The 13,608-nt window shown below is 51.8% G+C and overlaps 7 protein-coding genes across 7 annotated transcripts; 5 read left to right on the forward strand and 2 right to left on the reverse strand.

Moving 5' to 3' along the window:
- The first annotated feature begins 23 nt into the window (after positions 1-23).
- Positions 24-1,737, forward strand: BDV59DRAFT_170238 (putative Zn-dependent hydrolase/oxidoreductase family protein). The gene is made up of 4 exons (XM_073688378.1): positions 24-396; positions 454-498; positions 557-1,195; positions 1,257-1,737. Exons 1-4 carry the CDS (start codon positions 197-199, stop codon positions 1,633-1,635), a joined length of 1,263 nt encoding a protein of 420 aa, XP_073552039.1. The 5' UTR covers positions 24-196; the 3' UTR covers positions 1,636-1,737.
- Positions 1,738-1,889: 152 nt separating this feature from the next.
- Positions 1,890-3,993, forward strand: BDV59DRAFT_170239 (chaperonin-containing T-complex subunit CCT3). Its single transcript, XM_073688379.1, has 6 exons — positions 1,890-2,064; positions 2,126-2,192; positions 2,247-2,455; positions 2,521-3,111; positions 3,162-3,799; positions 3,850-3,993. Exons 1-6 carry the CDS (start codon positions 2,040-2,042, stop codon positions 3,937-3,939), a joined length of 1,620 nt encoding a protein of 539 aa, XP_073552040.1. The 5' UTR covers positions 1,890-2,039; the 3' UTR covers positions 3,940-3,993.
- Positions 3,994-4,015: 22 nt separating this feature from the next.
- BDV59DRAFT_87184 (PRKRIP1 family protein) lies at positions 4,016-5,109 on the reverse strand. Its single transcript, XM_073697253.1, has one exon. It carries the CDS (start codon positions 4,682-4,684, stop codon positions 4,091-4,093), a length of 594 nt encoding a protein of 197 aa, XP_073552041.1. The 5' UTR covers positions 4,685-5,109; the 3' UTR covers positions 4,016-4,090.
- A 1-nt stretch (position 5,110) lies between these two features.
- Positions 5,111-8,845, forward strand: BDV59DRAFT_87185 (ubiquitin-conjugating enzyme E2). The gene is made up of 3 exons (XM_073697254.1): positions 5,111-5,418; positions 5,475-8,277; positions 8,328-8,845. Exons 1-3 carry the CDS (start codon positions 5,371-5,373, stop codon positions 8,723-8,725), a joined length of 3,249 nt encoding a protein of 1,082 aa, XP_073552042.1. The 5' UTR covers positions 5,111-5,370; the 3' UTR covers positions 8,726-8,845.
- Positions 8,846-8,903: 58 nt separating this feature from the next.
- BDV59DRAFT_170243 (uncharacterized protein) lies at positions 8,904-10,658 on the forward strand. The gene is made up of 5 exons (XM_073688380.1): positions 8,904-9,370; positions 9,509-9,644; positions 9,700-9,874; positions 9,960-10,031; positions 10,089-10,658. The coding sequence occupies exons 1-5, from the start codon at positions 9,352-9,354 to the stop codon at positions 10,401-10,403; spliced, it is 717 nt and encodes a 238-aa protein (XP_073552043.1). The 5' UTR covers positions 8,904-9,351; the 3' UTR covers positions 10,404-10,658.
- An 88-nt stretch (positions 10,659-10,746) lies between these two features.
- Positions 10,747-12,262, forward strand: BDV59DRAFT_170245 (uncharacterized protein). The gene is made up of 3 exons (XM_073688381.1): positions 10,747-11,067; positions 11,118-11,828; positions 11,917-12,262. Exons 1-3 carry the CDS (start codon positions 10,797-10,799, stop codon positions 12,144-12,146), a joined length of 1,212 nt encoding a protein of 403 aa, XP_073552044.1. The 5' UTR covers positions 10,747-10,796; the 3' UTR covers positions 12,147-12,262.
- BDV59DRAFT_170248 (uncharacterized protein) lies at positions 12,256-13,230 on the reverse strand. The gene is given in 2 exon segments (XM_073688382.1): positions 12,256-12,426; positions 12,442-13,230. The coding sequence occupies 2 exon segments, from the start codon at positions 13,031-13,033 to the stop codon at positions 12,293-12,295; spliced, it is 726 nt and encodes a 241-aa protein (XP_073552045.1). The 5' UTR covers positions 13,034-13,230; the 3' UTR covers positions 12,256-12,292.
- Positions 13,231-13,608: the final 378 nt, after the last annotated feature.

A 13,608-nucleotide genomic window follows, 5' to 3' on the forward strand; every position in this document is an offset into this window, starting at 1 on the left:
CATCAATTGATTGATTAAGATCGAAAATATCGAACGTGCTCAACCGCGGCGTCAGACGGAGATAACGGGGTTAGTCGCATATGAAAACGCAGCCTCATCATCATCCATCGTCGTGCAAGTTCCGCTTCTCCCCTTCCCTGCCTCCAGTCTGTGCTCAGCCTGCGCGTTAAAACGACTCCCTGCTCCTCTCGTGAGAATGGGATTCTTTCGGCGCTGGCTGCACTCCCGACTACACCACTTCTCCAATCCGTCCCCCACGACTCGACGCAATATGAGTTCCTCCACAGCAGCAGTCCTCTACGCCATCACAGTCTCTGTGCCTCCGGTCTCCCCGACTCCGGAGGATGCCAAAGAGAAAAACCATCATGTCCAGGGTGGATTTACGAACCCTTGGGAGTAAGCTGCATTCTCATGGCTTCAACCCTGGTCTCGATGCTAACACATACGTCACAGCTCGTGGAGGACAGTGGATTTTAAAGCCATGCGCCAGTTGCTGGGGTGAGAATCGATATCCATCTTCCTTGATATCACACATATCTCACATTCTCGGACACAGTCGCCAAGTCACCGGGAAAGCGAGTCGCCCTGATACCACCCCGCCAACCGTCCCTGTGCGCAAGCCAGAGTTCCTGACAAGCCGGGAGGGCACGTCTCAATTGCGAGCCACCTGGCTTGGTCATGCTTGCTACTACGTCGAATTTCCAAGTGGCCTGCGCGTTCTATTCGACCCCGTTTTTGAAGATCGCTGTTCGCCTTTGTCGTGGCTGGGCCCCAAACGCTATACCGAACCACCCTGCCACATCAAGGATATCCCCATCATTGACGCCGTGGTCATTTCGCACAATCACTATGACCATCTCTCTTATCCCACCATCAAGGAGATCTCCGAGCGCCATCCCAACTGCCATTTCTTTGCTCCCCTCGGTAACAAAGAATGGTTCACATGCTCGGGAATCGAAAATATGACCGAACTCGATTGGTGGGAGGAACGCGACGTCGCTCTCTCTCCTTCCCAAACACCCGGGACGGAGGTCAAGGCGCCTGAGAACCATGAGCCGGCTTCAGCTGACATCGAGGCTCGAATTAGCTGTCTCCCCTGTCAGCACACTAGCAACAGAGGTCTGTTTGATCGAGGCAAGACGCTGTGGTCTTCCTGGGCCATTGAATCCGGTGGTCGAAAGGTGTACTTCGCAGGGTATGTATAACCGCCAGCGTTCTTCGATGCATCTATCATACTAACTACCACCACCCAACAGAGACACCGGGTACAGAGCTGTGCCTGAACTTCCGGACGAGGCCGATGACTATGCCCCAGAGTATAATTTCCCCACGTGTCCTGCCTTCAAAAAGGTTGGTGAACTCCGGGGGCCGTTTGATCTGGGTTTGATCCCCATTGGCGCGTACAAACCTCGCTGGTTCATGAGCCCCATGCACGCAAACCCCCATGATGCCGTTAATATCTTCAAGGATACCAAATGCAAACGAGGCTTAGGTATGCATTGGGGCACCTGGGTGTTGACTGAAGAGGATGTGCTCGAGCCGCCCAAGAAGTTGCGGGAAGCGCTGAGGAAGAATGAGATTCCTGAAGAGGGAGTCTTTGACGTCTGTGATATAGGAGAGAGTCGGCAGTTTTGATTGCATTCAAGATGGTCATCTGAGTAGTCTGTATTATACTGATCATGTCTAATATCTCACATGAGTTCTATCACATTAGAATTACATGTTTTATGAACCAACACAGCTAGAATCCTCCTACAGTTAAAGTGGAAGATGGACGAATTGGGAAGATCAGGGGGAGGGCGGGCTAAACCCAAGAGGGTTAGGGGGCGGTGAGCTTGCTGGCGGCAATAATAATCCCACTTCGAATTTGATGCTGGAAGGCGGGCACTCCTCCTTTCGATCCCCTCCACACTCATCTTTCCTTTCTCTTCCGCTGGAGCCGTCTGGATCGCTTTGGGATAGATTCCTGTTTTGTGATTTGTCTGTCTTCTTAATTTCGCTCTTCGCTCCCAAGTCCCCGTCAAGACACCACCGCCAGCATGCAGGCCCCGGTGGTGGTAATGAGTATGTGGTCTCCCGACGCCCGGTTGACCGTCTAGCGTCAGTCGCTAACAGAAACGTTTAGACACCAATTCTGGTGAGAGACAGGTTGGTCGCAAGGCGCAACTGTCTAACATTGCCGCTGCAAAGACGTGCGTGTGAACCCCCCACTCTATCCGATTCGTCTAACACCGACGGTTTCTCAGTGTTGCCGACATTATCCGGTCATGTCTCGGTCCCAAGGCGATGTTGAAGATGCTTCTGGATCCCATGGGTGGGATTGTTTTGACCAACGACGGACACGCCATTCTGAGAGAGATCGAGGTGTCGCACCCCGCGGCGAAGAGCATGATCGAGCTGAGCCGCACTCAGGATGAGGAAGTCGGAGATGGAACTACCACTGTGATCATTCTGGGTATTGCTCATCTCCCTCCATGCTCCACATTTAATGTCGAGGTTGACATACTGACTTTGTGGCAGCCGGTGAAATGCTTGCGCAGGCTCTCCCCCAACTCGAACGTAACATCCATCCCGTCGTCATCATCTCCGCCTTCAAGCGCGCCCTCGCCGATGCCCTTGCTATCGTTGAGGAAGTTTCGATACCCGTGGATATCGACGATGACAAGGCCATGTACACCCTGATCCAGTCGTCCATCGGAACGAAGTTCGTGTCCCGGTGGTCCGAACTCATGTGCAGCCTCGCTCTGAAAGCCGTCCGGACAGTCTCATTCGATGCTGGTGGTGGAAAGAGGGAGGTTGACATCAAGCGCTATGCTCGGATTGAGAAGATCCCCGGTGGTCAGATCGAAGATAGTGAGGTCATTGACGGTGTGATGGTGAATAAGGACATTACCCACCCCAAGATGCGGAGAAGGATCGAGAACCCTCGAATTGTCCTGCTCGATTGCCCGTTGGAGTACAAGAAGGGTGAATCACAGACGAACATCGAGGTTTCGAAGGAAGACGACTGGAACCGGATCTTGCAGATTGAAGAGGAGCAGGTGAAGCGTATGTGTGACGCTATCTTGGCTGTCAAGCCTGATGTTGTCATCACCGAGAAGGGTGTCTCTGGTAAGAACACACTCCCTTGATGGTTCATCACCAATGTCTGACATGCATAGATCTCGCCCAACACTTCTTGATGAAGGCAAACATTACCGCTCTCCGTCGTGTGAGAAAGACGGATAACAACAGAATTGCCCGTGCCACCGGCGCCACGATCGTTAACCGTGTCGAAGACCTCCAGGAGTCTGATGTGGGAACTGAATGCGGTCTTTTCGAGATCGAGAAGATTGGTGATGAGTACTTCACGTTCATGCGGAAATGCAAGAGCCCCAAGGCCTGCACAATCCTTCTTCGGGGCCCGTCGAAGGACATTATCAACGAGGTTGAGCGGAACCTTCAGGACGCCATGTCCGTTGCCCGCAATGTCATCTTCCACCCGCGTCTCTCTCCCGGCGGTGGTGCCATTGAGATGGCAGTTTCCGTCAAGTTGAGCCAGTTGGCCAAGTCTGTCGAGGGTGTTCAGCAGTGGCCATACAAGGCTGTGGCCGATGCCATGGAAGTCATTCCCCGCACATTAGCACAGAACGCCGGTGCCAGCCCTATCCGCGTTCTCACTCGTATGAGAGCCAAGCACGTCGAAGGCCAGACCACGTGGGGTCTTGACGGCGACTCGGGCGCCCTCGTTGACATGAAGGAGTACGGCGTTTGGGAGCCTGAAGCAGTCAAGCTTCAGAGCATCAAGACTGCGGTCGAGGTGAGTGATATTCTTACGTCGGCTGCTTCTATAACTAACGATCTGTCTAGTCTGCATGCCTCCTTCTCCGTGTCGACGACATTTGCAGCGGCAAGTCCGCACAGCAGGCGGGCGCCGGCCTTGGTGGAGGGGATGAATAGAGGTGCGAGAGAGACTTGGAAATAAAATGCGTACATAATGCTGCACGATTACCTCCCTGATTTGTATATCCTAGACTACTAAAAATTACATGGGTATCTTCGTATCGTACATTCAGCCCTCCCATCCGTGGGATCATCTGCCGCAGTAATCTCAGTCGTCGTGGATGATCAAGCCGGGTGCCTCACTCGACTGTTCAGGCACACCCCCTTCGGGGCATTCTCCATCGCCGTGGTGACCGTTGGCGGTTATAGGTTCCTTCTTCGCATCAATAGCCATGGCATCGGCTGCCTTGTTGGACGCGTTCTTGTTCTTGTTCTTCTTTGCCGCGTTTCTCTTTTCCCTCCGTTTGCGGTTCTTCTCGGTCTTCTCTTCGTCCCGGCGCCTGACATCCTCTCTCTCCTTCTCCCAGTCTTTGTTTGCCTTTTCCTGGTCGACCTCGCTCTGCATCATCCGTAGGCGCTCATACTCCCTCCGACGACTTGCTTTATAGACATGGAACTCGCCAGACCCCGCACCCGCCGACGAACCCTGGACATTTGCGACTATCTCCGGCGGGGCCGGCAATGATTCCGATGTACGCTGCTTGGGGGCCCCGGGAAGATTGATCTCCTTGGTGGGATCGCGGAAGAGGTGTTCGATTTGCGAGGCTTGTTCGGACTGCGCGGTGACGGCGCGGCGCTTCACCGGTCGCTTGCTGCGCGGGTCTGCACTGGTCGGAATTGACTCAGGCCCGGGTTCAGACATGATCGGAGCGGTCAGGAGGGTTGTATATGACGAAGAGACTATGTTCGAGATGGTGACGCGAGTGTCCACGGTCTGTTGGGGTTGGGGTTTGACGCAGGGAGAAGTTTCTGACGTAAGAGCCGAGTGGCTTGTGCAAGTGACGTGGATTCAACCAACAATGTCAGTCAACATGGAGCCAGGGACGACAATCGACAGCCTTTTTTGGGGAGACCGTGGCGTTGGAGACGGCGACTTTCTCAACCGAAGGGGTTCAAATGATCACTGGTGAACGCTGATGCACGGCGGATGTTCAGGCAGATCGTGGAGACGCTCGCCGTATAGATTGGGGCCTTTCTCAGGCTTCATCGGTGGGATCTAGAACCATCCGAGTTGATCGACGAGAATGGGAGTATCCAGAAATCGCCAATTCGACCGGGGGAAAAAAGAAAGAAAGAGGAGGTTTCGTGCATAACATGTGACAGGCAGCCTCAGGCAGGAAGTCATGTACAATCACTCCGTCCACCCATTCACCATCACCTCGCTTGACTCTCTTCTTCCTTCGTCCCTCACTGCGTAGTCTTTGCCTCGCGCTATTTCCGCAACCCATGAGTGTCTCAAATCCCCGCGGAAACTCCATGGGCCACTGATTTCCTCACCATCTTCATCATCTGTATCAAACCTGCCGGTGGACCCCGCGCCTTATCGCCATGGATATGGTGGACGCCACTAGAGCTGCAGTGCTTACCAGTCGCAAGGTTGGAGACACGTCCTGAACGGACTTGATCTGGCTCGGCTGACCAAAATCTTCCAGTTCGACCTCCACGATATCTGCTGTTTGATATCAAATCCCGCGTTGGTGGGACATGTCATTCGAACACATCATGATGTTGACAATCGTGAGCCACTGGCTGGTCTTTTGATTGTTTCACATACCTCTATCCCCAAGGACGATGAGGCAGACTTCCTTCGCAGCGGCGTCCCGCCTAAAGGATACGTTCTCGTTGGCTTCCCAGAACCGTCTCAAGGCTTGTCGCTCATCAACGAAGATGATCTGATGCTCGTCGATCGCACGTTAGGCCTAGGCCAGACTGTCAAGCGACATGCAAATGACACTCACAGCGGTACAGTCATCAGTGCCTCTGTCAGCTGTCGTCTGGAGCCGGTTGCCTGGCGCGCGTTAGACCCAGCAACAGGTGAATATGGCCCGCTCAAATTCACCGAGAAACCAGTCCCACGCGATGGTCCAATGCCTGATAGATCAAACCCCCCCGAAGTTCATGATGTTCCTCAGTCAGAGCTTGTCAACCATGAGGAGTTCTCCGAGGGCGACTATATCATCTATCGACAGAAAGTCGGAGTTATTCATGCAGTAGAGCGCGACGCAATCATCCTTCTCGACGATGAGAAGCCCGTGTCTCTGTCCGATCCGGCTTCTCTGTATGTGCCCATGTACAACGACCCCGGAAAGGTCACGACACTTAACTTTCACCCAACATCCATGCCAATACGTTCACTTACCAACGGTGGGACTATCTGGACCACTCGGTCCAGCATGACATTTCCAGGACAATACGCGTTCACAACTGCAAGTAACATGAGTCAAGCCGACAGGGCTTCCCTTGGGTATGGTGCAGGATCAACCCCACAAGGCCATGTCGTAGCCACCCCGCCATTGGACCTCCATGTTGACTGGCTCTGTCCGAATGTTTTTGCCGTGGGGTTGCCCTACAACGGCACCAACACCGAGATTCTACGAGCGTCTGCCTTGCAGGGGAATGCAACCAAGTGCGACTTCGGTCTGCTTCCAAATGAAAGCCCTCAAATGTCGGTCAAGCCAGATGCCGGGTTGCGGATCGGAGACAGAGTCCGCTTCCGGGACCCCAGTGCTGCAGCTACCAAGTATCCGTCGTATCAACATATCCCAACCGACGAGTCCTACGGTTATGATATCAATATTCTGCGCATCACTTCCACCCGGACAGAAGTCACCGTCCAATGGCAGGACGGGAGCATCACTACTGAAAGTACGATTAGTTTGCACAAGTTTGCTCCAACTGACGATGAGCTCTGGCCGGGTAGCGTGGTCATTTTGAAAGATGGGGTGGAGTCCTACCGCCCGCATCTCAGCCATGCTGAAACATCTGCCCCATCTCCCCACACCCATGGCGTATGCGAAACGCTCCGTGCGAGAAAAGTAGGCGTGGTTCAGACTGTTAATAGTCGGGAGAGAATCGCCTGCGTACGCTGGTACAGGTATCCCGACATCGAACTGCTGCATCGAGGGAATGCGGTACGGACTGGTTCGCGACTTGGCGAGCTAGGTGATACACTTACCGATGTGTCCCTCTATGAACTTAGTTCGTATCCGTGCATGAAAAGAGGGCTGGATGACCTGGTGATTCTAGCTCCGGAAACCATTCATCAGTCGGTGATGGCAACATCATACCCGGATTCACCGGACTCTACCGGCCCCTGTCAGCTGAGCTTGCTATCACCAATCTCCTTCTTCGAAGTCTTTATGTATCTTGAAGCGATGAAACTGACCCTGTTGTCCTTTGACTGGTTCCAAAAGAGCACCAAGATCGATACAGCTCCCCTACCATCACGGTATAGCGTACATCACGATGAATACAGCGCAAAGCGCCCCGTTGACTTTATCGGGAAGATCGTATCCATCGATACCAATGGAATGATAACCGTCAGGCTGCTGGATTCGAAGGAGTGCCGTGATGTTGTTGTTCCCTTTGAGCGGATCTTGATGGTTCTTGATGAAGATGATGTTTCTCTCTGGCCATTCCTGCCTCTTGGGATGCTAAGCCCTGATGAGTCCGGGCCCTTCTCCTATTACGAAGACACCGAACATCGTTTCAGAGAACGGCTTTACCCTGATACGGACGACGAATGGATAACAGAAGATGGGGATGAATTTGACGATGACGATGAAATTTACGACGACGAGGTTCCGGATCTCATGGATATAGACGATAGTCACCAGAGGCCCGAAGTCTCTGAAATTCTTCCCCCGGATCGAACTGACTCCGAGCATGAGCAGGAGGGCAAGCCGCCTGAGACCGAAGAGGATGGGTGCAAAGGCGATGACGCAGTATCAGTATTCGAATCCCACCTCCCATCTTCACTTCCTCTGGCATTCAGCCTGCTCGACACCACTCCTCCCTCGGATCACCGGTTCCTCTCCTCTGGGACGTCAGACATGTCTGTTCTGCGGGTCAAGCGTATCCAGAAAGAGTTTCAGATCATCCAGTCCTCTTTGCCGCCTGGTATATTTGTCCGAACGTGGGAATCGAGAATGGACCTGGCACGGGTGCTGATTATCGGGCCCCAAGGGACTCCCTATGAACATGCCCCATTTGTCTTTGACCTTCACTTCTCATCCGACTTCCCCAATTCTCCTCCCACGACTTTCTTCCACTCCTGGACAAATAGACAGGGACAGATCAATCCGAATCTGTATGAGGACGGGAAAATCTGCCTTAGTATCTTGGGTACCTGGCCAACGGAGAATCCTGAAGAGATGTGGTCCCCTGTTCGCTCGACTGTCCTGCAGATTCTGGTCTCTATCATGGGACTCGTTCTGGTGAAGGCACCATTCTACAGTAAGCGTACTTGTTGGGGTCAACTTTCCAAGCCTACTGACGCGTCTTAGATGAAGCAGGATATGAGGTGCTAGCTGCGGAAGATAAGCGGCGCATTGAATCGCGTCAATACACGGAGAGGACATTTTTAACCACACGGCTGTTTATCCAGCACGCGCTCGAACATCCTGTGAAGGGCATGGAAGACGTTCTTGCCTGGCATTACCTGCCGAGTAAGACATCCGATGGTAGCGAGAGTGCCCCACGGCTGCTCCGACGGGCCATTGAGGAAGGCCTAGGCATGATTGAGCATCACAATCGTACGTCTTCTGAGGAGGACGTGGATGGGAATGACATGGCGTCAGGGTTCGTTCCGCGTCTCAGCTTGGGGGCAGTGGTGATGCTACGGAAACATATTAGGACGCTGGAGAAGATTGAATTGACATTTGCTGGTCCACCAAGCTCCTGAAGCCTTGGTGCGGCGCTTCGATTTGCTGTGTACTATTTCCAATCTGATGATATCAACGGCTGGCTTGTCTGAGTACGGCGTTATGGGTATTTGCAGTTGTTCTGCTGTATGAAATGAATGAACCTAATAATATTCATCCAGAAGGGAATAAATAAAACCACGGTCTATCTACAAGTCCCTAGTCGTTGTCGGTCTTCTTCTGGTGGTGAATTCGGGCGGTAAAGCCGAACTATATCCACCCGCCCGCCAGAAAATCGACCAGACAGCGAAACGGCGAATGCCCCGACCGTAAAAACCGAATGGAAGAGTGTCTCATCGACCGCATTAATTTCCCAGAAGGTGAGACGAGAGAATAGGGGCACCGACTGCGGGATTGGTCTGTGGCGTGCTCCGTTGACGGGTGATTTTCTCCTTGGTTGTTTTGGTTGTTTTCAGGCGTCTGCACTTCCCCGTCTTCTTCTTCCTCTTCCCTTCTCCCCCTCTCAACCTCCCCCATCTCCATCGCTCTCGTTTCTCCCCATTTATTTCTCTGTCCTGTTCTAGGGCGACTTCTTCTTTTCAATCGTTCGGTCTTCGTCTGCTGGTTATCGCCCGTCTGGGAGAAAGCACTGCGGCGCGTGTAAGACATGCCAAGCTATCGTCTGGGTAAGCTTGTCCTTCTCTTCTGGTTCCTCATTTTTCCCGATGCTCCCGTGAACCTCTCTACATTCCACATCCCCATTCCTCTCTATATTCCTTATTATAATGTATTTCGACTCCTGCACACTCACTGACGACTCCCAGAGGAGGCCTCCAGCTCCAGGGCCGGATGCCAGAACAAAGAATGTAAGGAGCAAAAGCTCAAGATCCAGAAGGGCGAACTCCGCCATGGCACTTGGGTCGAAACCGAGAGGATCAAGTCCTTCATGTGGAGGCACTGGTAAGTTTCTCCTCTCCCCTCCGTTGGAACGTATTGTTAACTCACATGACCCCAGGGGCTGCGTGACTCCCAAGATCATCTCGAATCTCAACGAGACCATCGAGGAGCTCAGCGGCGATAAGAAGGACCCCGAGGCGATTGACGGCTTCGAGGACCTCGCGCCTGAAAATCAGGAGCGTGTCATGAGAGCTCTCAAACAGGGCCACGTCGACGATGATGAATGGAATGGAGTACGTATTTGTTCTGTCTTACTTTGGGTTTTTCTTTTTTTTTTTCTCTCCCGCGTGTCTCCCTTCCATGATTCTGACCGTGCAGGATCCCGAGATGAATCGTCCCGGTAAGGTTGGCTTCCGCGTTCGCGGTGGTAAGAAGGATGTGGCTGCAAAGGTATGCTCTGATTATCCTCTCCTGTGGATGGGATATACGTCGATGCTGATGACGTAGGATGATGATGAGACGGAGGAAAAGCCGGAGCCCAAGGCGAAGAAACGTAAGGATGCGGGCGAGAAGGAGAAACCCACTCCCAAACCCAAGAGATCCCGGAAGAGCAAGGCTGCCGTCGAGAGCGAGGACTCAGAGGAGGAGGAGCTGTCCGATGAACCCAAGCCGAAGAAGGCCCGTGGCCGTCCTGCTAGGGCCACCGCTGAGAAGAAGGCCCCCAAGGCGAAGGCGTCCAAGAAGAAAGCAGAGTCGGACGACGATGAGGCTGAGTCCCCGGTAGAGAAACCCAAGCGTGGCCGCAAGAAGAAGTCGACTTGAGTTCATTCGATTCCGGCTGGTTGTTGACTGTCCGTTGTGCGAGAAGGGTGTCCCAAGGTCTGTGTTTTCTGACGGCTTGATGTTTTACAAGTGAGCGACTGCGTTTGTGGTTTGTTGGAATGTCTGAGTAGTTTGTGTTGATTGAATCCGTAATATCTGGAGTTGATCTGTCGAGAGCGTCTAGCTAGTTGTCACTATTGTGATGAATCCATTGTAGGAAATGCGTATTGGTCTGCTTCTCAACACACGTGAAGCTGATGACTATTGGACATATGCTAGAACTGTCGATCAGCAGACGGCAACATAGTGGTATTTTATGAGATGCCAATGGTTGGAATAGCAAATACTGAGGTGCGGGTTAGTACGAAATTGGTTTGGTTTAGCCCAACTCCAATGTTCTTCCACCCCACTGTTGAGGGGATCAAACCCCGTCCGTACTCGCCATGCCTGTTTGCAGCACCCAGAATGGCTTTGTTCCAACTCCCACCAGAGGTTCTGATGAACATTTACTGTAACCTAGCACATATCCATGGAGTGATTAATTTGGCGCAAACATGCACTGCTGCGAATCAACTGCTACGTCAGCCCCGCAGCCGCCAACAGATTTTCCAGTCAATCATTTTTATGAATGACGGCGCAATCCAGGAGGATATCAAGTTATCCGGTAATGTACTGTCTTGAAACCTTACATATGCAATATGCTAACCCTGGCAGTTCTGAATAAACTCTACAACGCCCTGGTTGCTGAAGGGGAGCTTCACCGTGACATCCTAAGTTCAACAATACTCTCCGATTTCCTAGCGCAATTCGATGGTCTCACGAGTTATTCGCTTATAGATACTATTATCATTAAAAGCGCAAGGTATCAGAGCAAGCTAATGGAAGAAAGCAATTCTACTATGCGCCGCTCTCAAACAATCATAGCACGCTCATTGCATTGCTTGGTTATCGTGTCCAAAACTGCTCATGCACTCTACGAGAGACTCGAGGAAGAGGATGATATAGAAGGATACTGCCTACAGATTCTTGAATCGACCAGTTCTGATCCCATCCATTCTGTCAACTCCATTACCTCTCTTTGTCTGAGAGTACTTGACGATTTAGAAATGATGGTCCGGCAAGGATCCCCTAGAGAGTGGCCTATCATCTTAACGGTTCTATGCATCTTCTACTGGATGACGACCGAGTTTGAGCGGCAGGAATACAACTTTCAGGGCCTACAAGACATTGAGTACGACCTAGGGGATCCCCTCGGCGACTTAGCTGTTCCTCTAGGTACGCTCTCCAAAATGTTTTATATTCAAATGGAGGGCAACCACCCGTTCCAGAAATCGTGGAACCAAAACAGATACTCCACGCTCGTCCAGGAGGATGCTTCTGCGATGACCCAGTTCGAGATGCTTAACAGATCATGGCATATTGCGAGTGAGTTCGGTCGTCCTTTTTTCATTGTTATAACTATCAATTCCAGAATGATTCCCATGGCAGACTTATCTGATGTATTCTTTTGCAGCCTGCGCAGAGAGTTACGAGCATGAGCTTGATCTTGATGGCAATGGTTATCAGAGGGTGCACGACTCAGATTCATTTGAACATACTTTTCTGGACGGCATGGCGGGCTGGATGGAGAGGCTTTGTTCTTTCTGTTACGGACATTCTCATGTATTTGAAAGCTATCCACCTTTTTCGGCTACTCTTGAGCTGTGGGCGTTGAAGACTTTGGACCCTAGCTGCTCAATTTGACATGCTGTCTCGGTTCCCTAACCCAGAAAGGAGATGTCTCTTAATCACGTTGGTGTCCATTCATTATTATAAGCCGCTAACTCACACTACCTGTTCATTCATATTTACACCCAGAAGTCGGGACTACAAACCATTTCAATGGAGCTTTAGAGTTCCATAATCGCCAGGATGCCCGCAACGGCGATACTGAACATACTGAGCTGCAATCCCCCCGCAGAATTCTCATCGTCATTCCCATCATGAGTCGAGGAACCACTGGAGTCGGCAGCTCCTCCATCCTCATCTCCTCCATCTTCATCTCCTCCATCTTCATCTCCTCTATCCTCATCATCATTCTCATCCTCATACTCGAGCCACTTGGGGTCTGCTCTCTTAAAGGCTGAGCAGGTCTCCGTTCGATTGTTAGGGACTTCAGCAGTACCCTCGAATAGAAACTCCTTGATACACTCAACTTGGTCGCTATTCTGCAATTTCGCATCACATGGCTTCTTCTCGACATCCGTGTCGTCGCCAAGGAACGGGCAGTATGTGTACGTGGCATCCTTGACAGACCACGTATCCCCGTAGAGTGGACACTCGTTGGTAGGGATATCAAAATCCAACCCACTCCCGTCTTCCACCACGCTGAAGTAATGCATGCCTGACGCAACCACCTGGTTGATATTGTAGACGATCGTGTTCGGCGGCTCATGCGTGCACGGCGAAACCACATATTCCCACTCTAATCTATACGGGCCTGCCTCCATCCTGGTAAAATTATACCCCAGCATTGGGACGACGGCGACATCGTCGAAATAGTATTGGAATTTGTTTATGCCTAGGTCCGAGAAGCTACCGTAGCCGTTCATTTGGTCATACTCGCTGGCGCCCGGGGACGCATTGAACATCTTCCAAGTGATGTCCCAGGAGAACTTATAGGCGGCGTCGACATTTTGGACAGCGAGAACTACCGGAAAGCTCGTGAGGTTGTTGTAGGTCTCGTTGCGAGGGAAAAGAAGGTCGACTTCGATGTTAGCAGGGTAGGATAAGCTGGCTGCCAAAATTGAGCAGAAGGTCAACCAAAGGCTCGCTAGGTAGAGCGGCGACATCTTCCAGCTGTTGGTGAGGGCTTTCCATAGTGGCGGAGGCAAGTCGCTTATATTCTCGTTAATCCATCCATCTTTCCAAGTCTCGGTGCTAAATTAATTATCCTTGGCGCAGGATGAATACGAGAGCGAGATTACCGATACCAGCCGTTGTAGTCACAGTGGTTCAGCCAAGGCCCTAAGTCTCCCATTATACGAAATGTTTGGTTTCTTGATCGAAAGTGGACATTGTCTGGTCCTGCGGTTGTGCGGTAGAGTAGGACCTGTATATACATAGTTAGCTTTCGAGGAATTTGTCCTTATTCTTCTCACATAGAACCCCATAATATGGACAGGATGGGTCCCCTAGACTACGTGCATCTACTACGTAGGCTATA

Source organism: Aspergillus ambiguus (genome assembly GCF_047715705.1).
Source record: "Aspergillus ambiguus strain CBS 117.58 unplaced genomic scaffold BDV59scaffold_3, whole genome shotgun sequence".
NCBI classification, from domain to species: Eukaryota; Fungi; Ascomycota; class Eurotiomycetes; order Eurotiales; family Aspergillaceae; genus Aspergillus; species Aspergillus ambiguus.

Coding starts and splice junctions, on each gene's coding strand:
- BDV59DRAFT_170238 (XM_073688378.1), top strand. CDS start 197: ATGGGATTCTTTCGGCGCTGGCTGCACTCCCGACTACACCACTTCTCC. Junction 499..556: donor GCCATGCGCCAGTTGCTGGG/GTGAGAATCGAT, acceptor TCTCGGACACAG/TCGCCAAGTCACCGGGAAAG. Junction 1,196..1,256: donor CGAAAGGTGTACTTCGCAGG/GTATGTATAACC, acceptor ACCACCCAACAG/AGACACCGGGTACAGAGCTG.
- BDV59DRAFT_170239 (XM_073688379.1), top strand. CDS start 2,040: ATGCAGGCCCCGGTGGTGGTAATGA. Junction 2,065..2,125: donor GGCCCCGGTGGTGGTAATGA/GTATGTGGTCTC, acceptor AGAAACGTTTAG/ACACCAATTCTGGTGAGAGA. Junction 2,193..2,246: donor AACATTGCCGCTGCAAAGAC/GTGCGTGTGAAC, acceptor ACGGTTTCTCAG/TGTTGCCGACATTATCCGGT.
- BDV59DRAFT_87184 (XM_073697253.1), bottom strand. CDS start 4,684: ATGTCTGAACCCGGGCCTGAGTCAATTCCGACCAGTGCAGACCCGCGC.
- BDV59DRAFT_87185 (XM_073697254.1), top strand. CDS start 5,371: ATGGATATGGTGGACGCCACTAGAGCTGCAGTGCTTACCAGTCGCAAG. Junction 5,419..5,474: donor CAGTGCTTACCAGTCGCAAG/GTTGGAGACACG, acceptor AAAATCTTCCAG/TTCGACCTCCACGATATCTG. Junction 8,278..8,327: donor GGTGAAGGCACCATTCTACA/GTAAGCGTACTT, acceptor GACGCGTCTTAG/ATGAAGCAGGATATGAGGTG.
- BDV59DRAFT_170243 (XM_073688380.1), top strand. Junction 9,645..9,699: donor TCCTTCATGTGGAGGCACTG/GTAAGTTTCTCC, acceptor ACATGACCCCAG/GGGCTGCGTGACTCCCAAGA. Junction 10,032..10,088: donor AGAAGGATGTGGCTGCAAAG/GTATGCTCTGAT, acceptor CTGATGACGTAG/GATGATGATGAGACGGAGGA.
- BDV59DRAFT_170245 (XM_073688381.1), top strand. CDS start 10,797: ATGTTCTTCCACCCCACTGTTGAGGGGATCAAACCCCGTCCGTACTCG. Junction 11,068..11,117: donor GGAGGATATCAAGTTATCCG/GTAATGTACTGT, acceptor TAACCCTGGCAG/TTCTGAATAAACTCTACAAC. Junction 11,829..11,916: donor CAGATCATGGCATATTGCGA/GTGAGTTCGGTC, acceptor ATTCTTTTGCAG/CCTGCGCAGAGAGTTACGAG.
- BDV59DRAFT_170248 (XM_073688382.1), bottom strand. CDS start 13,033: ATGTTCAATGCGTCCCCGGGCGCCAGCGAGTATGACCAAATGAACGGC.